General features: G+C 44.4%; 1 protein-coding gene and 1 long non-coding RNA gene across 3 annotated transcripts in view; one reads left to right on the top strand and one right to left on the bottom strand.

Annotated features, from left to right (window-relative positions):
* Positions 1 to 3972: 3972 nt before the first annotated feature.
* On the top strand, positions 3973 to 25981 carry LOC142566064 (uncharacterized). Of its 2 annotated transcripts, XR_012824959.1 has the most exons (4): positions 3973 to 4231; positions 24890 to 25081; positions 25352 to 25491; positions 25549 to 25981. It is a non-coding gene; the product is annotated as an uncharacterized LOC142566064 (long non-coding RNA). The 2 variants fall into 2 exon arrangements; XR_012824960.1 differs by lacking the exon at positions 24890 to 25081.
* LOC142566063 (uncharacterized) overlaps positions 8861 to 26267 on the bottom strand; it is a 38613-nt gene continuing 21206 nt past the window's right edge. Inside the window, exon 5 of the mRNA XM_075676798.1 lies at positions 8861 to 10344. Within this exon, the coding sequence (XP_075532913.1) occupies positions 10161 to 10344 (184 nt within the window). The 3' untranslated portion in view covers positions 8861 to 10160. The remainder of the gene's footprint in view (positions 10345 to 26267) is intronic.

The raw sequence follows: 26267 nt of genomic DNA, 5'->3' as shown, positions 1-26267 counted from the left end.
CATATGCAAACCCACTGGAAGTGCCCTCTGTATCTGCAAACATCACCCCTGTGAGCATCGTTTGCATGGTGCTGCGAACCTCAGCAGCACCAGCTAACGAGCAGGTGCAGCGGTTCCCCGCAACGCAGCGGCACATCGCCTACACCATGCCACAATTGAGAACTGTTGTGCAGCGGCATGCTTTTGCACCAAAGAATTGAGGGCTATGGGACAGCACACCATGACTGGTGCGCATGGTGCAGTAAACTGTGCATAAATCGGACACACCTTATTTAGTACATCAACCACCATGTCTGCAGCATGCCAAAGTGCCACAGCCATTTCAGCCACAGCTGTGCGCATCACTGAGTGACACTCCACGATAAGGCTATCAAAGCAGTCTGCACAGTGGGCTTCAGGGAAGGTTCTTCAGCAGATATTGAGTGTGCACCCAATGGCAAACAAGCCAAATTAAAGTTTGTTCTTGTTCAGGAACCTTGACCCCTGTTTCTCACTGATGGTAGCACAAAGGCATATTTACTACGATTTTTAGACACCAATTACCATAGACGTTTAACATTTTGACGAGATGGAAAAGATCTGACAGTGATGTTCAGGACTCAAAGCACAAGGTAAGGACAATGAACGTATATATGATGGCACCTGCACTGTTTTTTTGCGTAAACTCATCATGCCACAGGTTTTTAGTGTCAAGATGTAAAACTTACCAGACCCAGCTTCTCTTGTCAGTCAACAACATACACTATAGAATTAACGTCTAAAGTTATCACTAAAATGAGTGCTAAAACCCCTTAATGCTTACATTAGGACCAGAATTCACAAGTAGTTGTAATATCAACGTGTAAGCACTCGGAGGGTTCATTCACTACCGCCCTTAGTCGGCGGACGGCAGACCTGAACCATGCGTCAGGAATGCGAGTTTACATTGCGAGATAAATGATGAATACTCTTTATGTTCTCTATAAACAAGTGCGCGCACATGCCGCACTTGGGTCATCTGCCATTTACACATTCTGCCGTGTGTTGGTAGCAGCACCGTAACCAGGTAATGTTACGTTTAAGTGATTGTGAAAAAGGCTCTTACAAGTTTGAAGGAACCTAAGATAAACAGTGTCGTCTAATATGCATTCTCGGCGCTAGTACACTGTAGCACTGGCTGATCGGTGCGGCGGTCCGTGGGATGCGTCACAAGGAAAATAAGCTGGTAAGGAACCTGGAAATGAAGTATCAGGCAGCCGAAAGCGTAGGTTTTCATAGTAGATGCACATCGAGTGGAAAAAGGAAGTACTTACGATAGCTTACGCTAGCACAAGCCCCAAAAAATAAACGCTCCACATCTTTGTGCAGTTGTTTGAGCGTAGCTCCTCTTTGAGCTTGCCATTCTGCCGCCAAAACCAAAGACGGATGTCACATCACGGACGCAAAAAACAATGAACAAAACAAAGCTCTACGACAAGTCTTGTTGCACCAATTACAATACATCCCTTAACGTATATCATTTACTCTGGCCGTGCTCGCAAGCTCACATAAACTCCGAACCGGACAAGCGCAAGTTTGAAAAAGCAATCCGGAGCGAAGAACTCGCTCCCCAACTCTGGGCCGTCCAGCAGGTCCACGACGCTGCCAGGGAGCTCAAACTCCCGGTTCCGTCGTGGGAGACGCCCACTCCCACTCCATGAGAGCCCAAAGCTCTCGTGGCCTGCAGGACCTGAATAAAGTCCTTCCTTCCTTCCAAAGAATGAATGCGACATCCCGGACGTGACGTTTGGGTGAACCATGGTGAACCTAACGCCTGCGTTCCGTCGACCAGGTGAACGCATACACTTTCCCCAAAAAATCACGAAAATAACACAAAAACAGCACCGTGCAATAAACACGCTATTGGTATGCATTCAGGCGTTCAGAATTATAGCTCATGATAATTTCGCTTAACGCCACACAATGCACTGATCGGAAAACTACAAAAAATTTCAAGACAAAGTCTAACACAATAGATGGCGGTTGGTACAAAATCTAGCACGATATATAGACATAAAAAGTATAATATGATTAAGCATCATGAGCTTATTGAGACGTGGCTGCTTAATTTGGTCCGTACAAAATGTCTGAGCTGAAACAGGACAAAAATTCTTGGCCCTGTTTAAAATCCTTGCAGCAGCCTCCGTTTCTGGCTAGGCCAAACTTCACGTGGAGGAGCGCTACCAATGTCTTGTTCGACATTCTATTTCGAAGGTCGGTTTTAATGACCGATACCAGGCGGAACACTCGTTTGACGGCGGCATTTGATAAGGGTAGCGATAGCAAAGACAGGAGGGGGGTTTGGAGTTGTATGTAGGGAACGGATGGCTGTGGTGGCTGTGGGGCAACGGAAGAGGATATGTTCTACGTTGGCGTTGGAGCAGGGGCAAGTCGGGCAGGAAGGGTCCGAGCGAACTGCCACGTAGGCGCCATGCGGCCGGCAGAAAATTCGGCAAGGTGTTCTCCCTCCGTTCTGGCGCCGAGGTCACCCGCGGCGCACCGTCAACTGGAGCTAAAATCATATGCTTAAAACGTAGAACGCCGAAAGCTCACATGTGGAGTACGCGCGCGGGTAGCGTTAGTTCGCGGATGGACACTTGTTTCCTGAGGCCAGCTTTCTTAATTAAAATTATCAAAAGGCCGCGATCCTTGACCTTTTGACATGCATATGTGTTCTCTAACATATATGTTAACATGTGCTTTTCATTTGTGCTTAAATATTTTTACTTTTTTTTACACAGGAAAAAGATGCAGCCCAAAAATAGCCATGTAGCCAAAAGGAAAATTCTGACCACAGCTCGGACAAAAAGTAGCCCAATTTGGCTATTAATAGCCCAATCTGGCAACCATGGCGGTGGGCTGCGTCAGAAAGCTCTTGCTATTATACTTCTCAATGTCCTACCCATATTAACTCTACGGTCCTACCTAGGTAAAAAGAAAAAGAAACGCACGATAAATTCTCATAACCAAATTTTCTGAGCCCCTATTGTGAACTTTGTTTTTGTACGCCTCGGTTTTAATGTCGTTTCCCTACTTTTCTTCCACCACTTGCGGACAATCATACAAGCGCGCTCGGGCGTTTTTAGGAAAGTTGACGTACAATTGAGCAGCATGATAATGCAGATCATAATGAATACTGATGCTGCATCTAAGATGTTTGTTGCATGTACTGCTATTACTTATAGGCTACATTTTCAGTTTTTAATTGGATTTTGTTCTGACAGCTCAATTGATCAATTTCTTGATTAATTTCTACACTACATTAAATAAAATGAATAAACGCTAATTATATTGCGCAAATTTTTTTTCTATTTTGCGGCAGCTGCATATTCATGCTGACAAAACGGAAAAATTCTTCAGTAATCGGATATCTGCGATCCGGAGACCTCCAATATGGCTCGCCTCATAGCCCACAGTGTTACATATAGAACTTGTACATCCGTTAAGCAATAAAAAACTGCTGGAAAATTCTGCGAAAAGCACTGCGAAGTTCTTGGCAGGCCATCAGGCCAGCAGTTTTTTGTTAACCTCCTTGGTCTCATCCAAGAAGTATAGGAAGGGCTACCTTCTTGTTTGTGTTTGTATAAACCTTTCTCCAAAGCATGCTTTCTCATAAAAGCATACAACCATGACATTGTCACATGTAGGAACTAAAACGGAAATGCGTGCATGTTTTGCCTACATTTTTTTAAGAAAAAAAAAAGTACCGCTGACCGCTGCTGATCATATTACGCAGAAAGATCGCATTTTAGAGCCTACGCCCTTAAATGTAACCCTTGTAACAGTCCATTGTCTGGTAATTAATGGGAAAAATGCAAAGTTGCTTTCGTTTATGGAAATGCAAGCTTCTGCAAAGACGCGCTAGCATAAACTTGTCTCGCCGGCTGTCGGCAGTGGCGGAAAGCAGCCGTTCAGGGCATGGAGGTCGCCTCATGTTCCAGAGGCTACCAGAGGGTAGGAAACTCTATGACCAGAGGTGCGCGCAACACGCGGAAACCATCCCTGAACGACTGCTTTCTACAGCTGCTGACAGGTGGCGAAACAAATTTATGCTAGCGCCGCCTTTGCAGAAGCTTGCATCCCCATAAACAAATGCAAAGTTTGCATTTCTTCCGTAAAAAACCAAAGACGTAACTGTGCAAATTGTTACATTGAACGACATAGATCTTCAAGTGCGATCTTTTTGCGAAACTTTATCAAGACCAGAACATCGGTAAGTACAGAATCCTTTTTCGATGATTTTAACATAGCACAAACGCAGAAACTAGCACCACAGAACACCCATACAAACTTAGAGAAGGGAAACTGTACCTTCCACAGTGCTACGGAAATAAGCGTAGCGGTGGCGTCGTAAACTAAAGTATGCGACCACGGGTGGCGCTGTACAACAGGAAACGGAAACGGGGTTTTGCACAGTTTACCAGGTGTTCTGTGGCTTTACTGGGTTTCTGGCTGCTGCGCTAAGTTTGTATAGGTGTTCTGTGGCTGCGCCTCGATCGTGCTCCCGCCAGTTGCTGTGTGGCAAACGTAGCGCCTACATATTTATGTAGGCGCTACGTTTGCCACACAGCAACCAAACTGGCGGGAGCACGATCGAGGCGCAGCAGAATACATGTAGCGCTGGGTCATATCGAGTTAAGGCACACTCTGAACTGACTTTTAAGGGCATCCCGAGCGGTTTTTCGTTTTTCGGCGGCACAACTCGGGGCACCCCCAGTTGTGCCGCCGCGCTCCAGCTGTTGCATTTCGTGTAGGGCTACTGACAGAATGCGGTTTCCAGATGGCACGATGGCCTCGACTGGAATAAACGCACACGACACCAAAGATTGAGTAAGCCTGAAAATATTTTATTTGCATCTTACAAGTACAACAAAAAGCACACGCCTACGCATCCACTCAAACGCGGTTACATAGTCATGAACATAGTCAAGAAATGGATCATTAATAAGGGTAGCACAAACGCACAAGAAAGAAGACCTAAGCTACAAAACGTACGGTCGGCTGCTAAGTATAATAATTTCCCTGTCACCGCGTGCCACTTTTATACAGCATCTTTACAGCACTACCAGGCCGGGTAGTTTGGCGGAAAGAACGCAACAGCTTACGGCCGTCAGCTGCCTCTTCTTTACGGGCGTCATAATTATCCTCATCTCCGCATCGACGTCGTGCAAGTCTGCATACAGGTATCTGTATCTGAACCATATGTGCCAGCTTAATACATGTGTAGTGAAATTATGATAACCACTGCGTCTTATCAAACGTATTGGTCTTGCAAATGCGCATTACAGCTGACGGAACGACATACTCTAAGTGAAGCACAAGAGAACAAGGACGAAAGGAGGATACAACACTTGAAGAAGAAATGAAGAATTAGTAGGCGTACAGCAAACAAGCGATGACGGAGAACACACGATGATGCATAGGGTGTTCTGTGACATCGGTTTGCGTACTTACGGTGTTATGGAGATCAACGGCATAAAAACGTACCTTCAAGCGTACTCCCTCAACCTCCGCCGCATTCATTATGGTAACGCCTAAACAAAATGAGGCACTATTCTTTGCCAAGAGTAGACCTTTTTACAGCAAGTCTATGTAATGACTCGCAGACAAAACCAGCATGCTTTCGAAAATGTTTTACCGCCGTAGTATTCGAACGCCAACGGCCAGGAAACACATCGATACCAATAGGCTGTCGGCTGTCGGTGGTTAATCAAGCACAAAAATCTTGACGCTATGACTAAAAAGCAGTTTCAACAATAAAATTTAAAAAAAATTAACTGCCTATTTTCCTGAGGTAAAAAAGCATCCTTAGACACCTCGATTGTTCATGTCAATGGTTTGTGTAAATTAAAAAATTCAGCATGTTCAGCGCCCCTAGCAGAGAAAGCACAAATTAAAGTATTCGACCAAATTACAGTAGCTCCACTTGCGCGCTTACGCTGAAACGCGCCTCGATTGATTTTTCGCCCTCTGTGGCCATTTGTTGAACTTGAGAGTGTGCGGGGCCTGCTAGCACCAACGTTTTTAGATCTAAAAACGTTGGCTAGCACACGCTAACCAGCTGTGCTACGCTGACTGTAGCCACGGCCATCGCACGGTCCAGCGACCGTGCTGTAGCACTGCAGAATAAAAACCTGCAGTATGTGGCCATATTCTGTCTTACTATATTACAGAATGCGTCGTAAATCGTTTGTTTAAACAAGCAGGAACGCATCAGGCCCTGGAATGAACACGATAACATTTGATTTTTTTTTCTTAAACTATACTTTTTGTTCTGCTTATGTACTTATTTTTTTCCTTCATATTCTTGTTTAGCATTGGCGCTCGAGCAACGCTATGCCTGATTATATGCTGGCGACACTGTGTTATGACCGGAAAATCCGGCTGGATTGCCGACCTACGGACAAGTAGTAGGTGCTTATGTAGTAATCCACGTTTTGGCTGCCAAGCTTCAGTCCGTTAGCAAGACAAATAAACTTCGTTGCCATATCTGATATAATGAATCAGTGCACTGGCTTCTGGACCGGCCGAGCTTACAAATACACTGCGCACGCGTTGCACCCGCGGCCACTGACATCGCGGCTCATCGGTTGAGATCACGGAGATCGGTCTTATTTCTCAAAAGCACGCATGCAATGGCGTTAAGTAATAGAAGTGTCACGCGCTGCATTTCAATCGCGATCGAGCTCGATCGGGACTAAATTTTTCAACAGCGATTCGCAATTATCCGCAGATTTCGCAAAGCAGCCACTCGCGACCGAGAAATTTGATCCTGGAAGGGCTCAGTCGCAAGACGCTGCATGTTTTAAGTACGCACACCCAATGGCACACACATTTCTTTGCAATAAACACAACCACACGAAGAAAGGCAAACAGAACTAAAAGTTTGTTACAAATGGATAATTTCCTTTTCGCTTTCCTTGCACGCTGATGGCCTAAATGGTTCTTAGTAGGGCCCTAAAGCACTGTGTTTGATTTAAAGAAAAAAAAAAAAAGACAGCTGTGTACCAGTCTACAAAAGACATTACAGCCACAAAAATATTTCGAAATGAAAAGTTTGGCGTTTGATGAACGAATACGTGGCTGCCGCAGTCTCTCGCATGCTTTCGCTGCCCTCCCCACATGCGCTCCCTCTTTCTCACCGAGTACTGTCACCAACTCCATGCGGCTCATCTCCATGCAAACATTTCTTGGCTATGCCACTGGCGCCACTCTTCCTGCTTCGTTCTCGAAGGCCACATAATGACTGTGTTGCCAAAAGCAGACCAAATTTGTTTATTATGCACTTTGCCCCATTCTACATGAAAAGAAACCTTCGCCTGCTGTTACTTCCTTGCAAATGCAGGGGGTTTTACTCACTTCATTACCCGCTTTATCCGGATAGGTTGAGCACTTATGGCAGTATGTACAGTCAACTGCAAAAGTTTATGGGACGCAGGATCTTCCAAGAAGCTGAATTCGAAGTGAAGCGTGGTCACACAGCCTCGAATTAAATGTTACAGCATGTAGTAGCCTTTGCTACCTACACAGTGATTCATCAAATACGAAGTGTCATGCCTTGCAGTGCAAGAACTTACATTTGAAGGGGAAACTGCATCCCGTAAACTTTTGCTGTTGACTGTACATAACGTAAGTGCATGCATCAGTGTGTGATACCACGAGATCGATGGCCACCTCGGTTTTAATGCGAAGCATTCTTGTCCGAGTCAACCCAGTTTTTGTCTTTATCTGGTACCTGACAGTTTTCGTGAGCTGATCCTCAAGATTGTGCAGTCTAAAAATATATGCCACTACAACCACTGGGTACGTGCTCCTGGGCATGTTCCCCTCAATGTGTGCCTCAACAAACTTCTTTGATGCCAACTTCGGTCAGTGCGTAGTAACACCACCAACATAGTGACATCTACGTAACACTTCGTTTTACAGCATTACTTTGATGTCAATTGGAGTTGAGTCCACTTGGATTCTTTACGAGTCACTCAGTTTCTAAGGACAGCGTACTGCACTTGGTACATGTTTCAAGCTGGTTGCATTACAAAGAGATGCGATTATTTATTGTGCTCTCAAGGAATTGAGGCTTCACGCTGTATCACTGGGTTGAGACCATTGCAACACTATGCTTTGAAACCTGTGTGGTTTAGGAGTCCACACGCCACAAAGCCATAATGAGGGGATTACATTAGCTTGCATCACAACATGAAATTCGCTACGAGCGCCGACAAAAACAGTATATACGTTGCTGTACTTCTTGTTCCAGCCTACAACGATGCAAAAAAGTTATGTCCACTAAAATGACACGCAGTCTGATGTGTATACTGTAGTTTCATAACAATGGAAAACTGTGGAAGCTATGCAAGTGGTGCGGTCATAGAAGCCTCGCTAAATGTTTTTCAGTGTACAGGCGTTTTAGATTTGCTACGCTTTCTAAGAAATAACTACTTAATATATTTCAACTACAATTTCCGGGTGTAAGGCTGCGTCAAATTATGCATCATTTGTGCTGCTTTGTGTTTCCAGTATGCGACATACTGCACTGTAGCTGCTAGTCGCAGAAATGTACCACCCTGCTCATTTGGGGGTAAATAGCTTCAGATCTGCGATGCTTTTCAAGTACTAATTAACATGTCATATATTTTGTGCCATAAAAGTGTGAAACAATGTTACATTGATTTACATGACACATATACCTGTATGTGACACACTATTTTTGCGTTGCGAATGCAAGCAGTGAGAGAAGTCTCCTTAGCCTGCATAGAGTTACCTGCTATGTATGAAACTGAGTATAACAGATGCCATGTTTTTTTCCATCATGGCTGCAATTCAATACACACGGACAACAGCATAAAGACAAACATATATTTCTCAAAGCCACAACTGCACCGCAATAAAGCATTTACAATCCTTTCAACACAGTTTAAGCAGTGATGCAGAGATTTATATTATACAGTTGACTATTGAAGTCAGCGCATGCATACTTATGCACACACTCGACAAACGATCATGGCAACAGCTTTGACAAAATATTCTTTCAATGGCTGGCTTTATAAGCAGACACTGATGTATCCAACTTTGTGTAAGGTTTGTAACAACTGGGCAGTGAAATTTCATTTGTGCAGCAATAGAATGGGAAGACACCATCAGGCAGAAAGAGCTCACCATGTTTGTACTATGTATAATGTATCACAGGGAACTGACATGGACAACAATTCAACACCTACCTAGTGCCTCAAGCTTTGAAATGACCATAGAGGAAAAAAACTACTTTGTAACTTTCTCAAGAAGGAAAGGAAATATTCATTTAATACCACTTGCAAAACAGGACTGATGCACTAAAAAGTGTGTGCTAGAGAAAAATCACAGGGACAGGCAAAAAGCAAAATTATATAGCATCAAAAATGAGCAACAGAATGTGCCAAGCACAGATGAACTATGCTGAAAAATGCTCAAATGTATAGATGCAATGTGTAAATAGACCCAAATGACATGTACAACATGAAGGAAACAGGTGGCAATGCCCTAAAGCACCAGAGGAAAATTCACTTCTTAATGCAAGAATTGTGTCTGTGTAAAGAAATTATACAAATACTAAACATATTTTGCGGTCTTTCTTTTTCCTGCAAAAGGCACAGGAAAGCATAAACAAAATTATATAAACTACTAATGAACCCCCTTCAAAATCCCTAAATTAAGAGAAGAAAAATCTGCTGGTTCCTTATATAAATGCCTCTGTGATGCCAGCAAATACACTTGAGCAAGCAAAAAAGGAATACTTCCTACAAATGTAAATTCCTGCCTAGGCTGGCAATTCAAGAAAAAATGTAAAGGTGCATGCAGTTCTACTGCAAACCTATCAAGAAAATGAAATTTTATTAGCCCTCAGGCGAGTAAGTTGTGTCATGCTGTAAGGGCACACAAAAAGCCACTAAAACACTGGGTTATTGCCCTAGCGTTTCAACCAACATGAGTCTCAACTAGCTAGGATTTGTAAACACTGGGGTGTTGAATGAAATCTCTCGCATAATGCTCAAGAACTAAATGTCATAACAGTGTGCATAACACTATTTTGAATGACTGTTAGCCCACACTCAATATGAGAACAATTCCTACAAACTTTACAGACTTTACAGCCCCTACTTTGTGATTTACTTAGAGGGGTGTGATTGGCAACTCTGTGAGACATCTTCGAGACTGGCTTCGCTGCCACTGCTTACACCCGATGTGTCAGTTGAGTCGCAACGATTCAGTGCACGTCGAGCAGCAGCTTTCTTTTTGTTTGCTGCCTTTTTCTGGTTTCTGCGGCGACGTGCTAAAACACTTGAATTAGCCCTGCAAAAGAGGGACAGATAGGAATTGGTGAGATATATGGGTTAACTTAGCTGCAACAGTTTAAAGAGGCAACACAGTAACAAATGACAGAGCACCAATGTGCCATGTTCAGCATAACTGAAAGAAATTGGAATGGTTCTTTCAGGTCTCCCCCTCCCACCCCCCCCCCCTTCACACACACACACAGACAAATGGGCTTGTATTTGCCATCTTGTCAGTGTCAACCCAGTGTGACAATTAAGCCACTCTGCCACCGAGGTAGTTTACAGGTCAACCACTGATTATTCACATGCCGCAAGCCAAGCAGTAAATTCTGCTTTAAAAACATTCAATGAGAAGTAACCACTTTTCACTTTCCATTGCTGACTTCTATGTCAGGAATGCTCTCCAGCAAAAAAGTTCCATGTCGATATGAAGTAAGTGGCTTTTTCTTGCACTGCAGGAATTTTTTTTTTTTTGCCACACATTTTGAGTATTTCTCGAAAGTGGTACTGTGCACAGGATTTCTAGCATGTGACCATGCTTTGTACGATGGCTGCCTTCAATTTGGCAATTATAGCATGCCTCCTGTGGATTTTACATGGTAGATCCATCGGCGATTGTCACACAGTTCACGATGTCTACTGAAACAAGCAATGCGTTACTGAATACAGTCAAACACCTTTATAACAAAATGCTTGGGACACCCACAATTCTTTGTTGTACAGGCGACTTCTGTTTAAAGGTCATGCTCTGTACAAGTCGCAATAGAGCAGGCTAACCATGTTCAAAAAAACACACACACACACACACACACACACACACACACACATCTTAGTGAAAGAAATGGCTAAATTTCTTGTGCACACTTTGTCTGATGGAATTGAGACTTCAGGCAAACGTTACTACAGCAAGGTTCAAAGCATGCTCAGCGGCAAAATGCAGAAGCTGCGCAAAGTAAAGCTGCAGATCATCTAATGCTGTTATTGCCTCCCTTGCTGTCATAATTATTGGTTTGTATAAAGGACCTTTGGCATGCTAGCCTTCATTGACAATTGCGTCATTTACACCCTAGATGGTTTTGAAAACATTGTACGAGTTGAGAAATTCCTGGAACTGTGCAGCTGTACTACTTCTGACATCCGCATGCTCCTCCAGCCGTTAGTGCTTTTGCAGAGCAGCTTGGCAACGTCTACGGAGGGCAGTGCCGCCACCTAAATGTGGCGTTCATTGTAAAGCAGAAAATCAGCCGTAAGGGATGCCTAATTTCTTTCCTTATACAAGCAAATTCGTTGTAGAGGCGTTCACAATATATAAGAAAGATAGGAATTCAACCGGGACGCAATCAATCCTTTGTTATACAGGTATTTGACTATATATTGTTTCTATATCTCTCTGGCACTGCGCTTAACTATCGCTTATCCTTCCCTAAAATACCAGCTACAGTGATCTTGCACAACCTGCTCATGCAGCCTTCACGGCTGCTATGGCCAAGCAACCTGCAGTCAGGGCAAACGGAATGTTTGACTAGTGCTCCTTATTTTGAGAAGCCTGAAGAATGCCGAAGGACATAATATTGCTACACGCGTGTGGAATTCGATTGTTTGAACGAGGCACATGGGCGCCATCACCCAAGAAAAGAGAAGGAAGAACGAACTGGGCTCGCGCGGTGAATCTAACGGGTCAGCGCTGCAACCAATTTTGTAAATATAAACTGTATATAGTTGCTCGTCTTACTGACTCATCCTTCACGTAACATTGTGGTGGAGGTGGAACGTTCAATGTTCTCACCACGGAGCTCCAAAGCGGCCGCACCGTCGTCTTCTCAGCCATGGCTTCCGATTGAACCATTCCGTCGTCACCTACACCTGCGGCGCCAACCACAATGTACGTTACGATTCCTAGTCTCCGTGATCCTGGGACATTCTACGCCCAAAATGGTGTTGACGTCGACGACTGGCTCAGCATGTGTGAGCGGGTTAGCCAAAGCCACCACTGGGACCCTACCATCATGCTTGCCAATGTGATTTTTTATCTGGACGGGACACAGCGTGTCTATTTTCACACCCACGAGGTCGAGCTCTCCAGCTGGGGCATTTTCAAAGAAAGGCTTCAGGACCTATTTGGCAACCCGTCAGGTCGCCAACAGGCAGCATGAAAGGAGCTTGCCACCCGTGTCCAGTCGTCGACCGAATTGTACGTCTCCTACATACAGGAAGTGCTCACGCTTTGCCGGAAAGTCGACGAGCACATGACCGAGGTTGACAAGGTGGGCCATATCCTAAAAGGCAACGCGGACGATGACTTCAATTTGCTGGTCTATAACGACGTTTCTACCGTCGACGCCATCGTCAAAGAATGCCACCGCATTGTCCCACAGTTTTCCCGACTCCCAAACACCCCTGCCACGTCCTCTTGTTCCACTCTTACTGCCGCACGACCATTTCAAAAGAATGTCACACGTATCGTTCAACGTGAGATTGAAGCGGCAAGTCCGGCCGCCCTTCATCCATGACCCCTTGATGGAACCTTCGACCAAGCGGCCCCCACTATTTCCATTATTAAAGCAGTTGTGCGGCAAGAAATTGCAAACCTTGGCATCCCTAATGCCTGCTCTGTCTCCCGACCTGATTCGGCACCCATTCCCATGTCCACAACCTGTAATGACCATTATTTCGCTCCCAGACCACGCAATTCTGCTGAATGGAAAACCCCCGACTACAAACCGATCTGTTTCTGCTGCCACCGCGTTGGTCATGAAGCCCGCCACTGCCGCACCACCTGGATGCCGCTCTACTGGAGCTCATTCCCTGCTCCTCGCCCTTACGCTGACACTCGCCGTTATTCACCTCACCGTCTGTACCCTACTTTTGATGCCCAAGACAGCCGCTCCTTCGTGCGATCGCCGTCGCCTCAACCTCGCCAAACCCACAGACGGAAAACTAGGCCATGCAGTTCTTGGAGGTAGTGCTGCATCACCTTCGTTCTGTCCAAATCCTCTGTTGACGCTCCTCACCAACACAAACCTAATTGAAGTAGACGTAGATGGTGTTTCGTTGATGGCATTAATTGATACTTGAGCCGAAGTGTCCATAATGAGCGCTAACCTATGTCGTCGCCTCAAAAAAGTTCTTACGCCTGCCATCACTCGAGCTGTACGCGTTGCCAATGGCGCCACTGTTGCCATCAGTGGTATGTGCACAGCTCGCATAGGAATTGCTGGCCACCAAGTTCCAGTCCTGTCCACCGTGCTGACCAGTTGCCCTCATGACCTAATCTTCGGGCTTGACTTTCTGACGGCGCATTCTGCCCTCCTCGACTGTTCCACAGGTACGCTGTGCCTCGAGCTTCCTCTTCTTTCAGACGTTCGCCCCGAACAACTGAACACCCTCTGCACTACAGCATTTGTTCGCTTACCTTCAAAAGCCCTAACGTTTGTCGAATTGGACTCAACGGCAACCGTGCCTGATGGCGACTATGTTGTCGCACCTATTTGTGATGTCGTTCTGGCGTGCGACATCTCTGTGCTACACTGTCGTAACCCTTGCCACTAATCGCATGTGTCTCCCCCTTACCAATTTTGGCTTGATGAAGCAAGTATTACCTAAAGGCATAGCGGTGGCCACGCTCCGGTTAGTGACAGATGACCACGTGAGATGACCAAGCAGCCGCACTGCTTGGTCAGGTGCGAGGTCGAGTGACGAGGTCGGCGAGGTCGAGGTGCGAGGCAAGTGGTCAGTGCAAGGGACGTCTGACCAAGTGGTCAGACGTCCCTGGTGATGCACTGGTGAAGACGCACTGGTGATGCTGGTCCCATTCACCGCCGACCGTATTGCATGTCCACGGCAGAGCGGCAAGTTATTCAGTAGGAAGTAAACAAGAGCTCGCCAGAGGCATTGTTGAGCCCTCGTCGAGTCTTTGGGCGTCGCCGGTCATGCTCATCAAAAAGAAAAATGGCACGTGGCGTTTCTGCATTGATTACCGCCACCTAAACCGAATCACTAAAAAGGATGTTTACCCTTTACCACGAATCGACGACGCTCTTGACTGTCTTCACGGTGCCAAATACTTTTCGTCCATTGACCTTCAATCTGGTTATTGGAAGATTTCCATCGATGAGCAAGACCAAGAAAAGACCTCTATCATCATTCCAGATGGCCTCTACCAATTCAAGTTTATGCCGTTCGGTTTATGCAATGCCCCCGCCACGTTTGAACGGATGATGGACTCTCTGCTTCAAGGTTTCAAATGGTCAACTTGCCTTTGTTACCTCGACGACGTCCTTGTGTTTTCTCCTACATTTGAGACGCACCTTGAGCGTGTTGCAGCTATCCTAGACATCTTTCGCAAGGCTAGGCTCCAATTAAACTCATCGAAGTGTCACTTAAAGCGCAGACAGATTGCAGTGCTAGGCCATCTCGTCGATGTTTCCAGCGTACAAACTGATCCAGAGAAGGTTCGAGCAGCAACGGCTTTTCCTGTACCTCAGTCTGTCAAAGACGTCCGTAGTTTTGTGGGACTCTGTTCTTCTTTCAGACCGCGTTATACCCTATGCTAGCCGGCTCCTGACAACTGCAGAGCGCAATTATTCGATTACTGAGCGCAAATGTATTGCTCTCGTCTGGGCTGTTTCAAAGTTCCACCCATATTTACATGGCAAGCCCTTCTCAGTAATCACAGACGATCATGCGCTCTGTTGGCTTTCGTTGCTCAAGGATCCTACCGGCCAGCTCGGTCGTTGGGCCCTCCAAGTACAAGAATATCCATACACAGTGACTTACAAGTCGGGACGCCAACACCAGGACGCAGATTGCCTCTCTCACTACCCAGTCGAAGATGCAACCTCTACGTCTGATACTGACACAGACGCCTGTGTGTTCTCTGTTTTTCCACTGCTCCATGTCGCCAACGAGCAGCGCCGTGACCTGTCCTTGTGTGTCATCATTGACCGCCTGGAATCGGCACTTGCCGACAGTTCCCTTTACTTATTCACACTTCAAGATGGCGTACTCTACGGCCACAAAATTCACCCCGACGGCCCTGCATTACTCCTTGTGATCCCTAAACACCTTCGCTCGGCTGTTCTCCACGAACTTCACCACCTCCCCACTGCCGGTGGTCACCTGGGTGTGTCACGTACTTATGACCGGATCCGCCGACGCTTCTTTTGGGCCAGGGCTAGCTCGCTCTGTTCGAAGATACGTAGCTGCGTGTGAGAAATGCCAGCGACGCAAGACATCATCGACGCTCCCTGCTGGGTACCTTAAACCACTCGAGATAAATTTAATGATAGTCTCTGTTCAGTTTCTCTCTTTAGTGTATTGTTGCTTGTACAGAGCTCAATATAAGATTTGAACACTGCGAAAGGGCCAAATTCCATTGCTTTCTCAGATTAAAGCAGCAGAAAATAATGGACTTCACCATCCTTAGCCTCCCAAGATCACATGCAATGCTATCCTAGAAATACACTCCCAATGGTGGTTTTTAAAGTGAAGCTTTCTTTGCCTCTTCCTTCGACTTTCCCACAGCTGCTGCTGCTGTCTGGCACAGCAGCGTCAGGGGGTGGTTCAGAGCGTGTGAAAACATGAGAGGAGCATGGCAAAGAGGAAAGGCTATGCGAGAAACTCGTTTGAACCGCTACACCACGTTGAATGTGCACAATACCCTCTAGAGGTCCCTGGGCATTGCCACATTAGCCTCTTGACAGCTGTAATTATCCGTGACTCTCCGCAAAAGCATTGCAGAAATTGCAGCGCTTACCTTCTACTAATGTGCAAGTCCAGAGGGATGCTAGACAGAATGGTAGAGAGGGGGCAGAGAATGGGTGGGTAGAACCAATGCAGTCGCGAAACGAGTGAATAACAGCCTTGCCACTCTTTGCTCACAGTTCCCATACAGAGGGGGAATAGGGAAAAGGTGACGCGAGAAGGCAAGGAAACGCTACTGCTATAGACACGACACTGGTTGCAGGTAAACAGGATAAGTTCAAGGCACGGTATGGTACGTTTTTGATATTTCTGAAAAATAAACACCATGCAAATTTGTCAAGCAGACCACTTACACAGGGTGTGCAGAAGCAGAACCACATCAAAGCACATGGTAAGGTACAGGTGACACTACAGAAGTGGTCACACATCAAATTAACACACTGTGCCCGCTGCAGTAGCTTTGTAGCTATGGTATTGCTCAAGGTCGTGGGTTTGTTCCTGACTGAAGCAGTCGCATTATGACTGGGGCGAAATAAAAAGTGCTTGTGCACTTAGGTTTAGGGATACGTTAAAGAACACCAGGGTGTCAAAATTAATCCGGAGTCCGCCACTACGGCATGCCTCATAATCCAATTGTGGTTTTGACACGTATAGCCCAGAATTCAATTAAAGTTTAATACTTCTGCCATGATATGATGTGCCATGTGAGGCAATGAATATGCTCAACCTTCTCAGAGCTTATGAAGTATGGCGCACAACAATGCCTCAAGCAAAGACCTCCTCCTGTGTTTTCTGTGTACTATGCAGAAAAAAAGCAGTGGTGTAAGCAGAAGAAATTAAACATTCGCCGTCAACATCACTGCTCATTATAGTTAATCAAAGCAAACAACACAGAAAGCTTTGCTTACATTGCCTCCCACAGTGCGTGGGACCTGCATAATTTTTGAATCATATTTATTCTTTTTTTCAAAGGGGGCCAAGAATCAGCTTTGCAGACTGCATTAATATTAAATTAATTTCAATTCAATTATGTTAAAGGAGTACTTCTGTAACATCTTTTATGTTTCATTCACTGAGTCAAATGAAGGCCCCGGACCTCGAAACCTTAAAAAGAATACTGCCAAGCCTGAGAGCACCCTATATAATTTACTACAATAGCTTTTCTACGAACCAGTTGGTTTATTTTCTCATGAGGTGTATGTGTCGTGACATTATGATGTAGAAGGTGGTCATGTTAGAGTGAAACATGCAATGTTTTGTACTTGCCCTGGCTCGCACGATCAACTGCTACGCTGCAACTTGTTGCAAGGCTAGATGTGGAAGCACAGCAGATGAGCGAGTGAGCTAGAGCAGGTGCCAAAACATTACAACGTTCTATTCTCACAAGACCACATGGTCCTATGCGACCACCTTCTGCATCATGACATGTACACCTCCTGGGAATAGAAACGCTATTGTAGTAAATTACTTAGGGTGCTTAGAGGCTTGGCAGTATCTTTTCTAGGGTTTTGAGGTCCAGAGCCTTCATTTAAAGGGGCAAAATAAAAGTAAAAAAGTCATGTCAGCATTCCCTTAAGAATAAAATTAACAAGAAAAAATAATGAAAAAAACATTTCCTCCGAGAACAGAATATAGGAAAGATATCTTAAAATACCAGAATATAGTGAAATAAAATCAAGTGCCGAAAAGGGTCTATGAGAGAAAGCGCTCTCAAAGGTTCTCATTGGCTTTCTTAATTATCATGCCTGATCACAAAAGCTGCTCTTCTGTGCAGGGAAGGCTGGCACGCTGCTTGCACATGCAGCACTTAAAAGGACACTAACTCAGTTTAGACTGATAATGTAGTCTTTGAAATCTCCTGGCATAAGGCAATGTGCGACAGCACCTGGGATCGCTGGGACTGCTTTTATTTATGTTTTAGTTAATTTTGGTATAAGCAGTCGATTATTAGGAGAGAAAATGAATGTGAGTTATCGTGCTAAAATCCCAGCGCCGGTACACCAGTGCGACTTCACAAAATTCAAAATATTTTTTATTATTTGGGCCATGTTTCCTTAGCAAAATTTTTCTAAACTTGCTATGTTTCGTCTTTGGTTTCTTTACAATACAATGTAGTGAACTTGCTGTTGAATGAGCAAGGCAAGTCCTTGACTCTCAAACTCCCTTGCCTTCGGTGTGCAATTCCCTTGCCTTTTTTTTTACATCGTTCTGTTTACACCATGGATTAAGGTATTGTGTTTTGATCTTTTCACGAAGTGTTTCTATGAGCAATATATATATATTATGAATGTATACAAACGTATCGTGTCTGTGTCTTGTATTCAATGTTGCCCGTCCTGCAAGGACCACAATGTGGTCTGCAGTATGTACCAAATGAATATATAAAGAGTCCATTTTTAGTGATAAACAATTAACTAGGCCCTAATAGATGCCGTCAAAATCTAGACACCATAGCAAGCTAGTGCAGGAGCTTCGAGGCAGTGTCGGCACTATTCTTTCATTTTTGTGCCTTTTTCTGGCTTACTGAGCCTCTTTTTGTGTTAATCATGGCCTTTTTGAAGGGCAATTTACTAATACGGGTGAAATCATTTTTCTCTTTAGTGTCCCTTCAAGTTTTGGGGATCGGTCTGGGAGCCTGTGTACAGAGTCAGTTTGGATTAGTCTGTGTTACAGAGTCATTTTCACTTTGTGAATTTGCCATGGTGAGACAGAAGTCAAATGTATGAATGAATACAGACATACTGTTTGAATAATGGCAAAGGACCAGACAGTGCTATATTCAATTCTGCCCTGCAGTTGTTGTGTGTTGCAATATGTCGAAAGTGTCGGCCTAACATGCTGTCCAGTGAATCAGCGAAATGATCGGTGGCATCACTGTCAAAATCTTGCTCCAGGAGCTTGTCCAAGTTATGCAGCTGGAGAATCTGCCATTGAAGAACTATTTCCCGTGTCACACGCATTTTTCGCTTCTTGATAATGGAGGTGTTTACAAGGTCGGGTGCTACACTACACAACGCCTTTTGTGCATTCAATAAAAGGCTGCCTGTGCTTTATGCTGCAGTCATGTTGCTGGGTTGATGCCAGGTCGGTCAACCTGCAAAGCTTTGACAGCTTGTAGGGGGCAGAGAACATGACTTTCATGTCGTAATGCTGGGCCACCTTTCAAAAACAAAAACCACCAATTTAATACAACCAAAATATCATTGACAATAGACAACTGCCAATCATCACTCAGGGACAAGAATGTTGTTAAAGCGTTCCGCTTTGTCGATTTTTGGTTGTTTTCAAATTGTGAAGCGCAGGCCATTGAATGTGAAAGCAGAATGGTGTTGGCTACATTCAAAGATGCAATGAACCTGCTTGACCTAATGCACGAACTCCTGGTCAATGGTCAAATTAGATTTTTCAGTTTAAAGGTGTTGATGTCTGCTGGTGCTATGAACCGTGCAGCAACAAACCACTTCTGCCTTTCAAGCCTGCCCCCACTAAGCTCATTAAATGAGCTATTGCCACATTTTGCCTAAAGAATGCTCTCGGCAAATATTGCCTGCACTGTATCTCAGACACATTCAACTATCAAGATGAAAGACTGCCGAGCACCGGGTATCCTCAGCACCTCCTCATTTCGATTACAGAGGGCCTTCTCAAAAAGACGCACACAAAGCCACAAATGTGTGAAGCCCGTGCACAGTGTAGGCAGAAGGTAGCTGTAATATCTTATGTTTATATGCTATCACACAATCTGCAAAACGTGGCCCAGCATTACGATGCGAAAGTCGTGTTCTCTGCCCCCCATAAGGTGTCAAAGCTTTGTAGGTTGACTGACCCAGCGCCAACCCAGCAACGTGACTGCAGCATAAAGCACAGGCGGCCTTTTGTTGAATGTGAAAAAGGTGTAGTATATGAAATTCCTTTAAGGTACAGAAAAGTGCATGCTGGCCAAACTGGGAGATGTGTTAATGTAAGGTTAAGGGAGCACGTAAACAATGTAAAAAAATGCACGTGAAGGAAAAGATTTCGAAGGTTTTCTGGCAAGTCATTGTCTGACTTGTAAGGACTGCTCGCCGGGCCTTGTAAATGCCTCCATTATCATGAAGAGTGAAACGCATGTGACATGAGAAATCACAGAATCTGAATGGATTTCTAGACTCGGGGAGGGATGTGTCCATCATGCTTTCAGACAAAGAGCTGGCATATTTACGCATGCGCAGATGATAACCCCTGGCTTGGAGAGCATGTATATTCACGACTCATTCACAATAAAAGCTGTTGGAAGTTCAGCACTTGTGCTTGTCGTCTTGTCTCCGTCCGTGTCCTTTCTTTGTGCTGCCACCTTTTCCTTATGAAGCCTCTCCTCGATAGAACAAAATCAAAAGCCAACCCAAGCTCAATGAGGAACTCACAAAAGTGATATGATAGCAGTAAGCCTCTGTCAAATAAAGGAAACAGCCACTGATGAGATTTTTTTTCTAGCTCTTCAGGCCTGCTTGGTACCATAGAGAGGAAAGCTAAAATGAAACTATAGCATGTTTTTTTCTGCCACCAAGATAAAGAAACACAGAACTATTGAAGATTGGGGCACATATCTGCCAAAATCATTGCTGCTGTGCACAATCGCACTGCATGGGCTAATTCTGTTTTACATGTTGCATCAAGGCATGCTATTTGGCTGTAGAAGCCAGGTTTTGCAGATTATGAGTCAATCATAGCATTGCTAGTACCTTACCAACTTCTGTTACTTTATTTAACATGTAACATAACATGTGATGCATGTTGAGCTTACTGCTCAGAGGAATAAACTATGGAGATCATGCACACTACTTGGCATCGTAAATGTTAAATAGAATGAAGTGCATATCATGAAAATTTATATTCGCAAAGTGACACCACAACAGTTTTGCATCATAAACCATAATGTGCCTCATTATACTGAGCAATTGTAGACTTGCGTTTGCTTGCCTTCTATGCTCAGAGAAGAAAAAATAAGGTTCTTCTGCTTTCCAAAATTCTGTTTTTCTCAAGCTCTCGCACCTCCAACTGCGTAAATTTTGTCAGAATGATGGAAGTGTTTATGTACTTCCAAACTGCAGAAATCATTTTTCACTGCACTGTACTTTTGGGAGACTACCAGCCCATTTCTGGCCACCTCGCAACTGTCCTGTGGCTTGGAGTTGCATTTACGAAAGCCTACTCTGCCCTGCTCAGAATGGCTCACAGTGTCGCCTGCATTGTCTCCTCTGTGCACCAAACTGAGGGTAGTCACACAGCAAGTGGTCAAGGTGTCTGCGGTTGCGCAGACACCTTGGCCACCTGCTGTGTGACTGCCCTCAGTTTGACGCACACAGACACTTTTGTGTGCATTACTACAAATCGGAGATTGCCTTTCATGTGCAGTCGGAACCCTAGATAACTTACGCACCTCCTCCGTTTCAAGCTAGTGGATGATAAACACCATCACAATATCCACTGTACATCTCAAGGTTTGCATTATCATTGCACATGTACACCCGGCCACAAAATTTTACGGACTAAGGGATCTCGTAAAACTTGGAGCAGCCTGTAAAAGTAGCCAATAAAACAGTGCATCAATATGTTGCTTGCATATACTAGCAGCGGCTGGAAATACGAACACCAGGCTCCATTGTGAGGCTGCAAAGATATTAAGCTTTTCCTCAGATTCTGTGGTCCGTATAATCTTGTGGCCAGGTGTACAAGCTGTTGCTAGCTGAGGCACACTACGCTTGCCCATTCCCACACAAACACACAGTGCACTAGCAACTACAGTCAAATACTTCTAGTAAATGAAATTGCCCTTTTGACAGAATTACCTGTATAACGAAGGATTCAGTGTGTCCCGTTGAATTCTTATCTTTCATGTTTCTAATTTATTCATCCCGAATGGCTTAACTGTTTTACAATAAATGCTCGTATGGATTGGCACCACTGGTGCACTCCACATTATTTATGGCAGCCTCCCATCCTTGAAGCAAAAAGCAACGTCCAATGGGACAAACAGCCAAACACTTTGATGAAGGGCACCAGTGTTTGAGTATAGTATGATAACAGTATATTATATGGAAATTGTGTTAGCCAGCACAAAAGAAAAAAAAACGAAACAATATAGTTGCAGAAATGCTAGTGCTTCTTATTGGTGGCGGTGCTAAGTACACGGAGCTGTAAGAGCTGCTGGGTGCGTTCAAGTAAGGACAATCGAGGGGGATCCCGACTATTTTTTTATTTCAACAAACTTACACCTAGACATAGTGAAATCCCTCCACACATTGGAGCTGAGCTTTTTTTTGTAAGCACAAGTCTTTGTCTATAGCAGAGGTAGTCCTGGGGCAACTTGATCCAAATTGAGATGATTGTTGCTTTTCTTTTTTCGCATGCAAAAACTGTCACATTTCTTATACTTTGCGATTTTTCTAATTTTGCCGCCAAAATTAAGAACCTGGTACATAAGGGCAAAAAAATACACTATGCTAAATGTTTAGCATGCAGCAAGGTATGTTAAAAAAACATTTTGAAAGAAACTCATGGAAGTAAGAAAATAAAAAAATTGTAAAACATAAAGGCTCATATTTAGCCTCTCATTCAAAAGCCAAGTTTGTCTTTTTTTTTGTTTGCACAGTGGGCTTGTGCAGACAATTGAGTGCATTTTATTTTCATTAACAATTTTGTTTTAAGTAGGCATATGAAGTATGAAAGAAGAGAAAATATTTTTTAGACTCAAAATTGGAACAATGTACAACTGTGTAGCACAGTTGTGTGGCTAGACTTTGTCTCACCTAAGACTTCAAGGCAAAACAAAAGATATGTGCAATTCGATGTGTGGAGAGATTTTGCTATGTCATAAAGATTTAACTGAAATTAAAAAAGTTCACAGACTATTACGATACTCCCTAATGTGAAAGTTGAGCTCAGCTCTATACGTGTATTCATTTCACAATATATCTGTCTCATGCAGCACACTGCAAACGGAGCGAACTGCGGTTTAACTGCCTTGCTAATCGAGAGATCCCGAGAGGCAGTGTGTGGGTGATGCATGGGCGTGATTCACAGCAGTCGCCGCAGACAGACCACCACTCATGCAGCGCTTTATTCCTATATTTGGTATCAGTGGTGCTATCAGTGAACGGAAGACACTCGCTACTCTGGCACCATCTCGTAGCCATCATCTCCACCCGTTTTGTGCAGCACTATGCTTTTCTTCTCACGCTTTTGCCATACCCTCCTCCTCCGCTTTCCTCCTCATACTCCCTTTGCTACTGACGTCTTTCATTGTGTTTGCTCTGTCATCCTTCCTGTGCTCATTCACTCGGGCATGCTGAGAGAGTCCGAGGGACACCGACGCTCAACGCAGAAACGGGCGCCCTGTCTCGGTCTCTTCTCTTGTGTGTGTCCTTTTATTTGGTGTCTTTATATTTTATACTAATAAGCACTTAAAAGCTGCGCTCTAAAGAATAGTTGGGAACCCCCTCCAACTGTCCTTATCTCAATACACCCAGCAGCAAGGACCGCCAGAAGATGTATAGTACGATGGTGGAACAGCTATTTGCATTATTGGTGCAGATCTTGTCGCATCCGAAAAAGTAATAGTGCAGTGATAAGAATTTTGACACAGTGTCAAATATATATCTATGAACCACATAGTCTTAATATTAATTGAAAGTGCCAACAAATATAGCAGAGCTAGCTTTATGTGGATAAATCATCATCATCATCATTTATTATCCCTTAAGGGCCCTGGATTGGACATTACATAAGGGGGGGGGGTTAACAAGAGAAGTATTCACATGGTCATATAATTATAAAGCGAAATAAAAAGGCAGACAGGCAAAGTAACATTATACATTGTTATGGAACCGTGGTTGAAGGCAAAGACGGAGAAAAAAAAAAAGATGAAAATAACACCCATGCAGTTGATCTCCGCATATGTTTGCAATTGAATAAAAAGCTTACAATACAATTCAATATAAAATTCAATTCAATACAACATTCAATTCAATACAAAAATACAATTCAATACACATATACATACACACAAGTCAAAGCAGAAAATGTGACATATATGTTATGTCCCATCTTAGGGAAGAGCCACAAAGTGAAATACGCGTTGGATATATGAGAAAAGCAGAAAATGTTTACCGATTACGAGATTATTTGGCAAAGTGAGCCGATATTAGCTGCCTGAATTTTGAGTTGTCACGTTCATTGACTAATGGTTCTGGAATCGAGTTCCATTCTTCAATCGCCAATGGTAAGAAAGACTTATTAAATGTGTTTGTCGAACCAGTTATGCGTTGTACACTCATAGAATTGAAAAGACGGCGTGATGTCCGTACAGGTGGCACTAAAAGGGAGGTTCTCAGGTCAGGGCAATTATAGCATAGATTTTGAAACAGGCATAGCCGTGAAATCTTCCTTCGATGAGCTAACGATTCAAGATTAATGGATGATTTAATGGCACTAATGCTAACCCGTCTATTATATTCGGAAACGATGAAGCGAGCCGCCCGATTCTGAATGCTTTCAAGTGATTCAATTAGGTATTGCTGGTGACGACTTCATATTGCGCTGGCATATTCAAGTTTCGGCCTAACGTACGCCTCATAGGCGAGTTTTCTGATATAACTAGGGGATAAAGAAAGGGCACGCTTAATGAAACCAAGTGTTTTGGATGTCACTGCCACTAATTTTGTGAAGTGTTCAGACTAGTTGAGTTTGTCGGTGATAACAACACCTAAGTATCGGTACGATTCAACACGTGATATGGCAGTGGAGTTTAATGAGTATGAACAGTTAAAGGTGGAAAGCTTTCGAGATACTTGCATGCTCTTGCATTTGGATATGTTTAGATTCATCAGCCAGGTGGTGCACCAGGTGGCGCCCAGTCGCGTAAAAGTGCAAAGAAAAACGTCGTGAATGCGCCGGAACACGCCCCCCCGAGTCACTTTAATAGACAAGTGGCGCCATCCCATGCCGAGTGAACAAAATGTTGCCGGAGAAGCGCGGGAAAATGGATGCGACTAACTTCTACGGAGCGAACCGTAAGTGCTTCTTGTTTTCTATCATTTTTCACTGTTAAGAGTGTACGCTGAGTGACGCATTGACATTTATTTATTATAGTAAGGTCCCATGAATGCGATATAACCGTTGTCATTCTTATCGTTAACATATTCAGCCTTGCACGTGCTTTCGAATATTGGCGTCCTCCCCCGGGGACATGGCGCCTCAAACCCGCCTTTGCCACACGCTCCTTCTCTCAGTGCGCGGCGTCGCTCCCTCATTGACACGAAGAAAACCTCTCATTTTTCCAGGGATTTCCAAGCATGGTTTAGAAAGAAAGAAGCTGGATGACGACACAGCTGAAAAAATATTTCGAAGAATTCAAAACGGCGATATTTCTGACGCAGATCTCTCTGATGACGAGCAGACCGAGCAAGAGACACGGCATACGGTAATGGTGCATGTTTTGTGATCCCAGGCTTAGAAATAATTTTTTGCTTCTTTTCAGACTTCTGCTACAGATAGCACTGTGCAGCGTGCAGGAGCATCGCCTGGAGCACCTTGCACGCAGGACAAGCAAGTGCCAGATGCATCATCGAAGAAGATGAATGCGTTGAATTGGGTGGCCCAAGCTTTTCAGCCTAAGAACACCGATTGCACCTACAAGCCTCAAGGTGGATCAGTACCTGAAGAGCCCATGGCATACTTCACTCGGTATTTTCCACCCGCACTTTTTAGTGATCTAGCATCATTCACTAACATGTACGTGCTCCAGACAGATGGAAATGTGCTAGGAACTTCTGCAGAAGAAATCAAAGTTTTTTGTGGAATTCTCATGCTCATGGGAATTCTAAAATTCCTGAGAATTCGCATGTATTGGCAAGCCTCGACAAGAATTCCAGCAATAGCGGAATCTATGACAGCAAAGCGATTTTTTAGAATTAGAGCCGCACTGCACATTACGGACTCAAACGCTCCTCGTGACCCAGCCAGCCAGGACAAGTTCTGGAAAGTGCGCCCTGTCATAGAAGCCGTCAGGTCACGATGCTTGCAGCTGGAACCCCTGGAGCACAATAGTATAGATGAGCAAATGATTCCTTTCACAGGCCGTGTCCCTGCAAAACAGTTTGTGAAGGGAAAGCCAAATCCAGAAGGGGTGAAGGTGTTCCTCCGCTGCAGCGCCGATGGCTTAGCTCATGACCTTGAGCTGTACCAGGGTAAGGGAAC

This window comes from Dermacentor variabilis, unplaced genomic scaffold, assembly GCF_050947875.1.
Source record: "Dermacentor variabilis isolate Ectoservices unplaced genomic scaffold, ASM5094787v1 scaffold_12, whole genome shotgun sequence".
Lineage (NCBI taxonomy): Eukaryota > Metazoa > Arthropoda > Arachnida > Ixodida > Ixodidae > Dermacentor > Dermacentor variabilis.
Note: the sequence above shows the minus strand (reverse complement) of the source record. Positions and strands in the feature narration are given on the sequence as shown.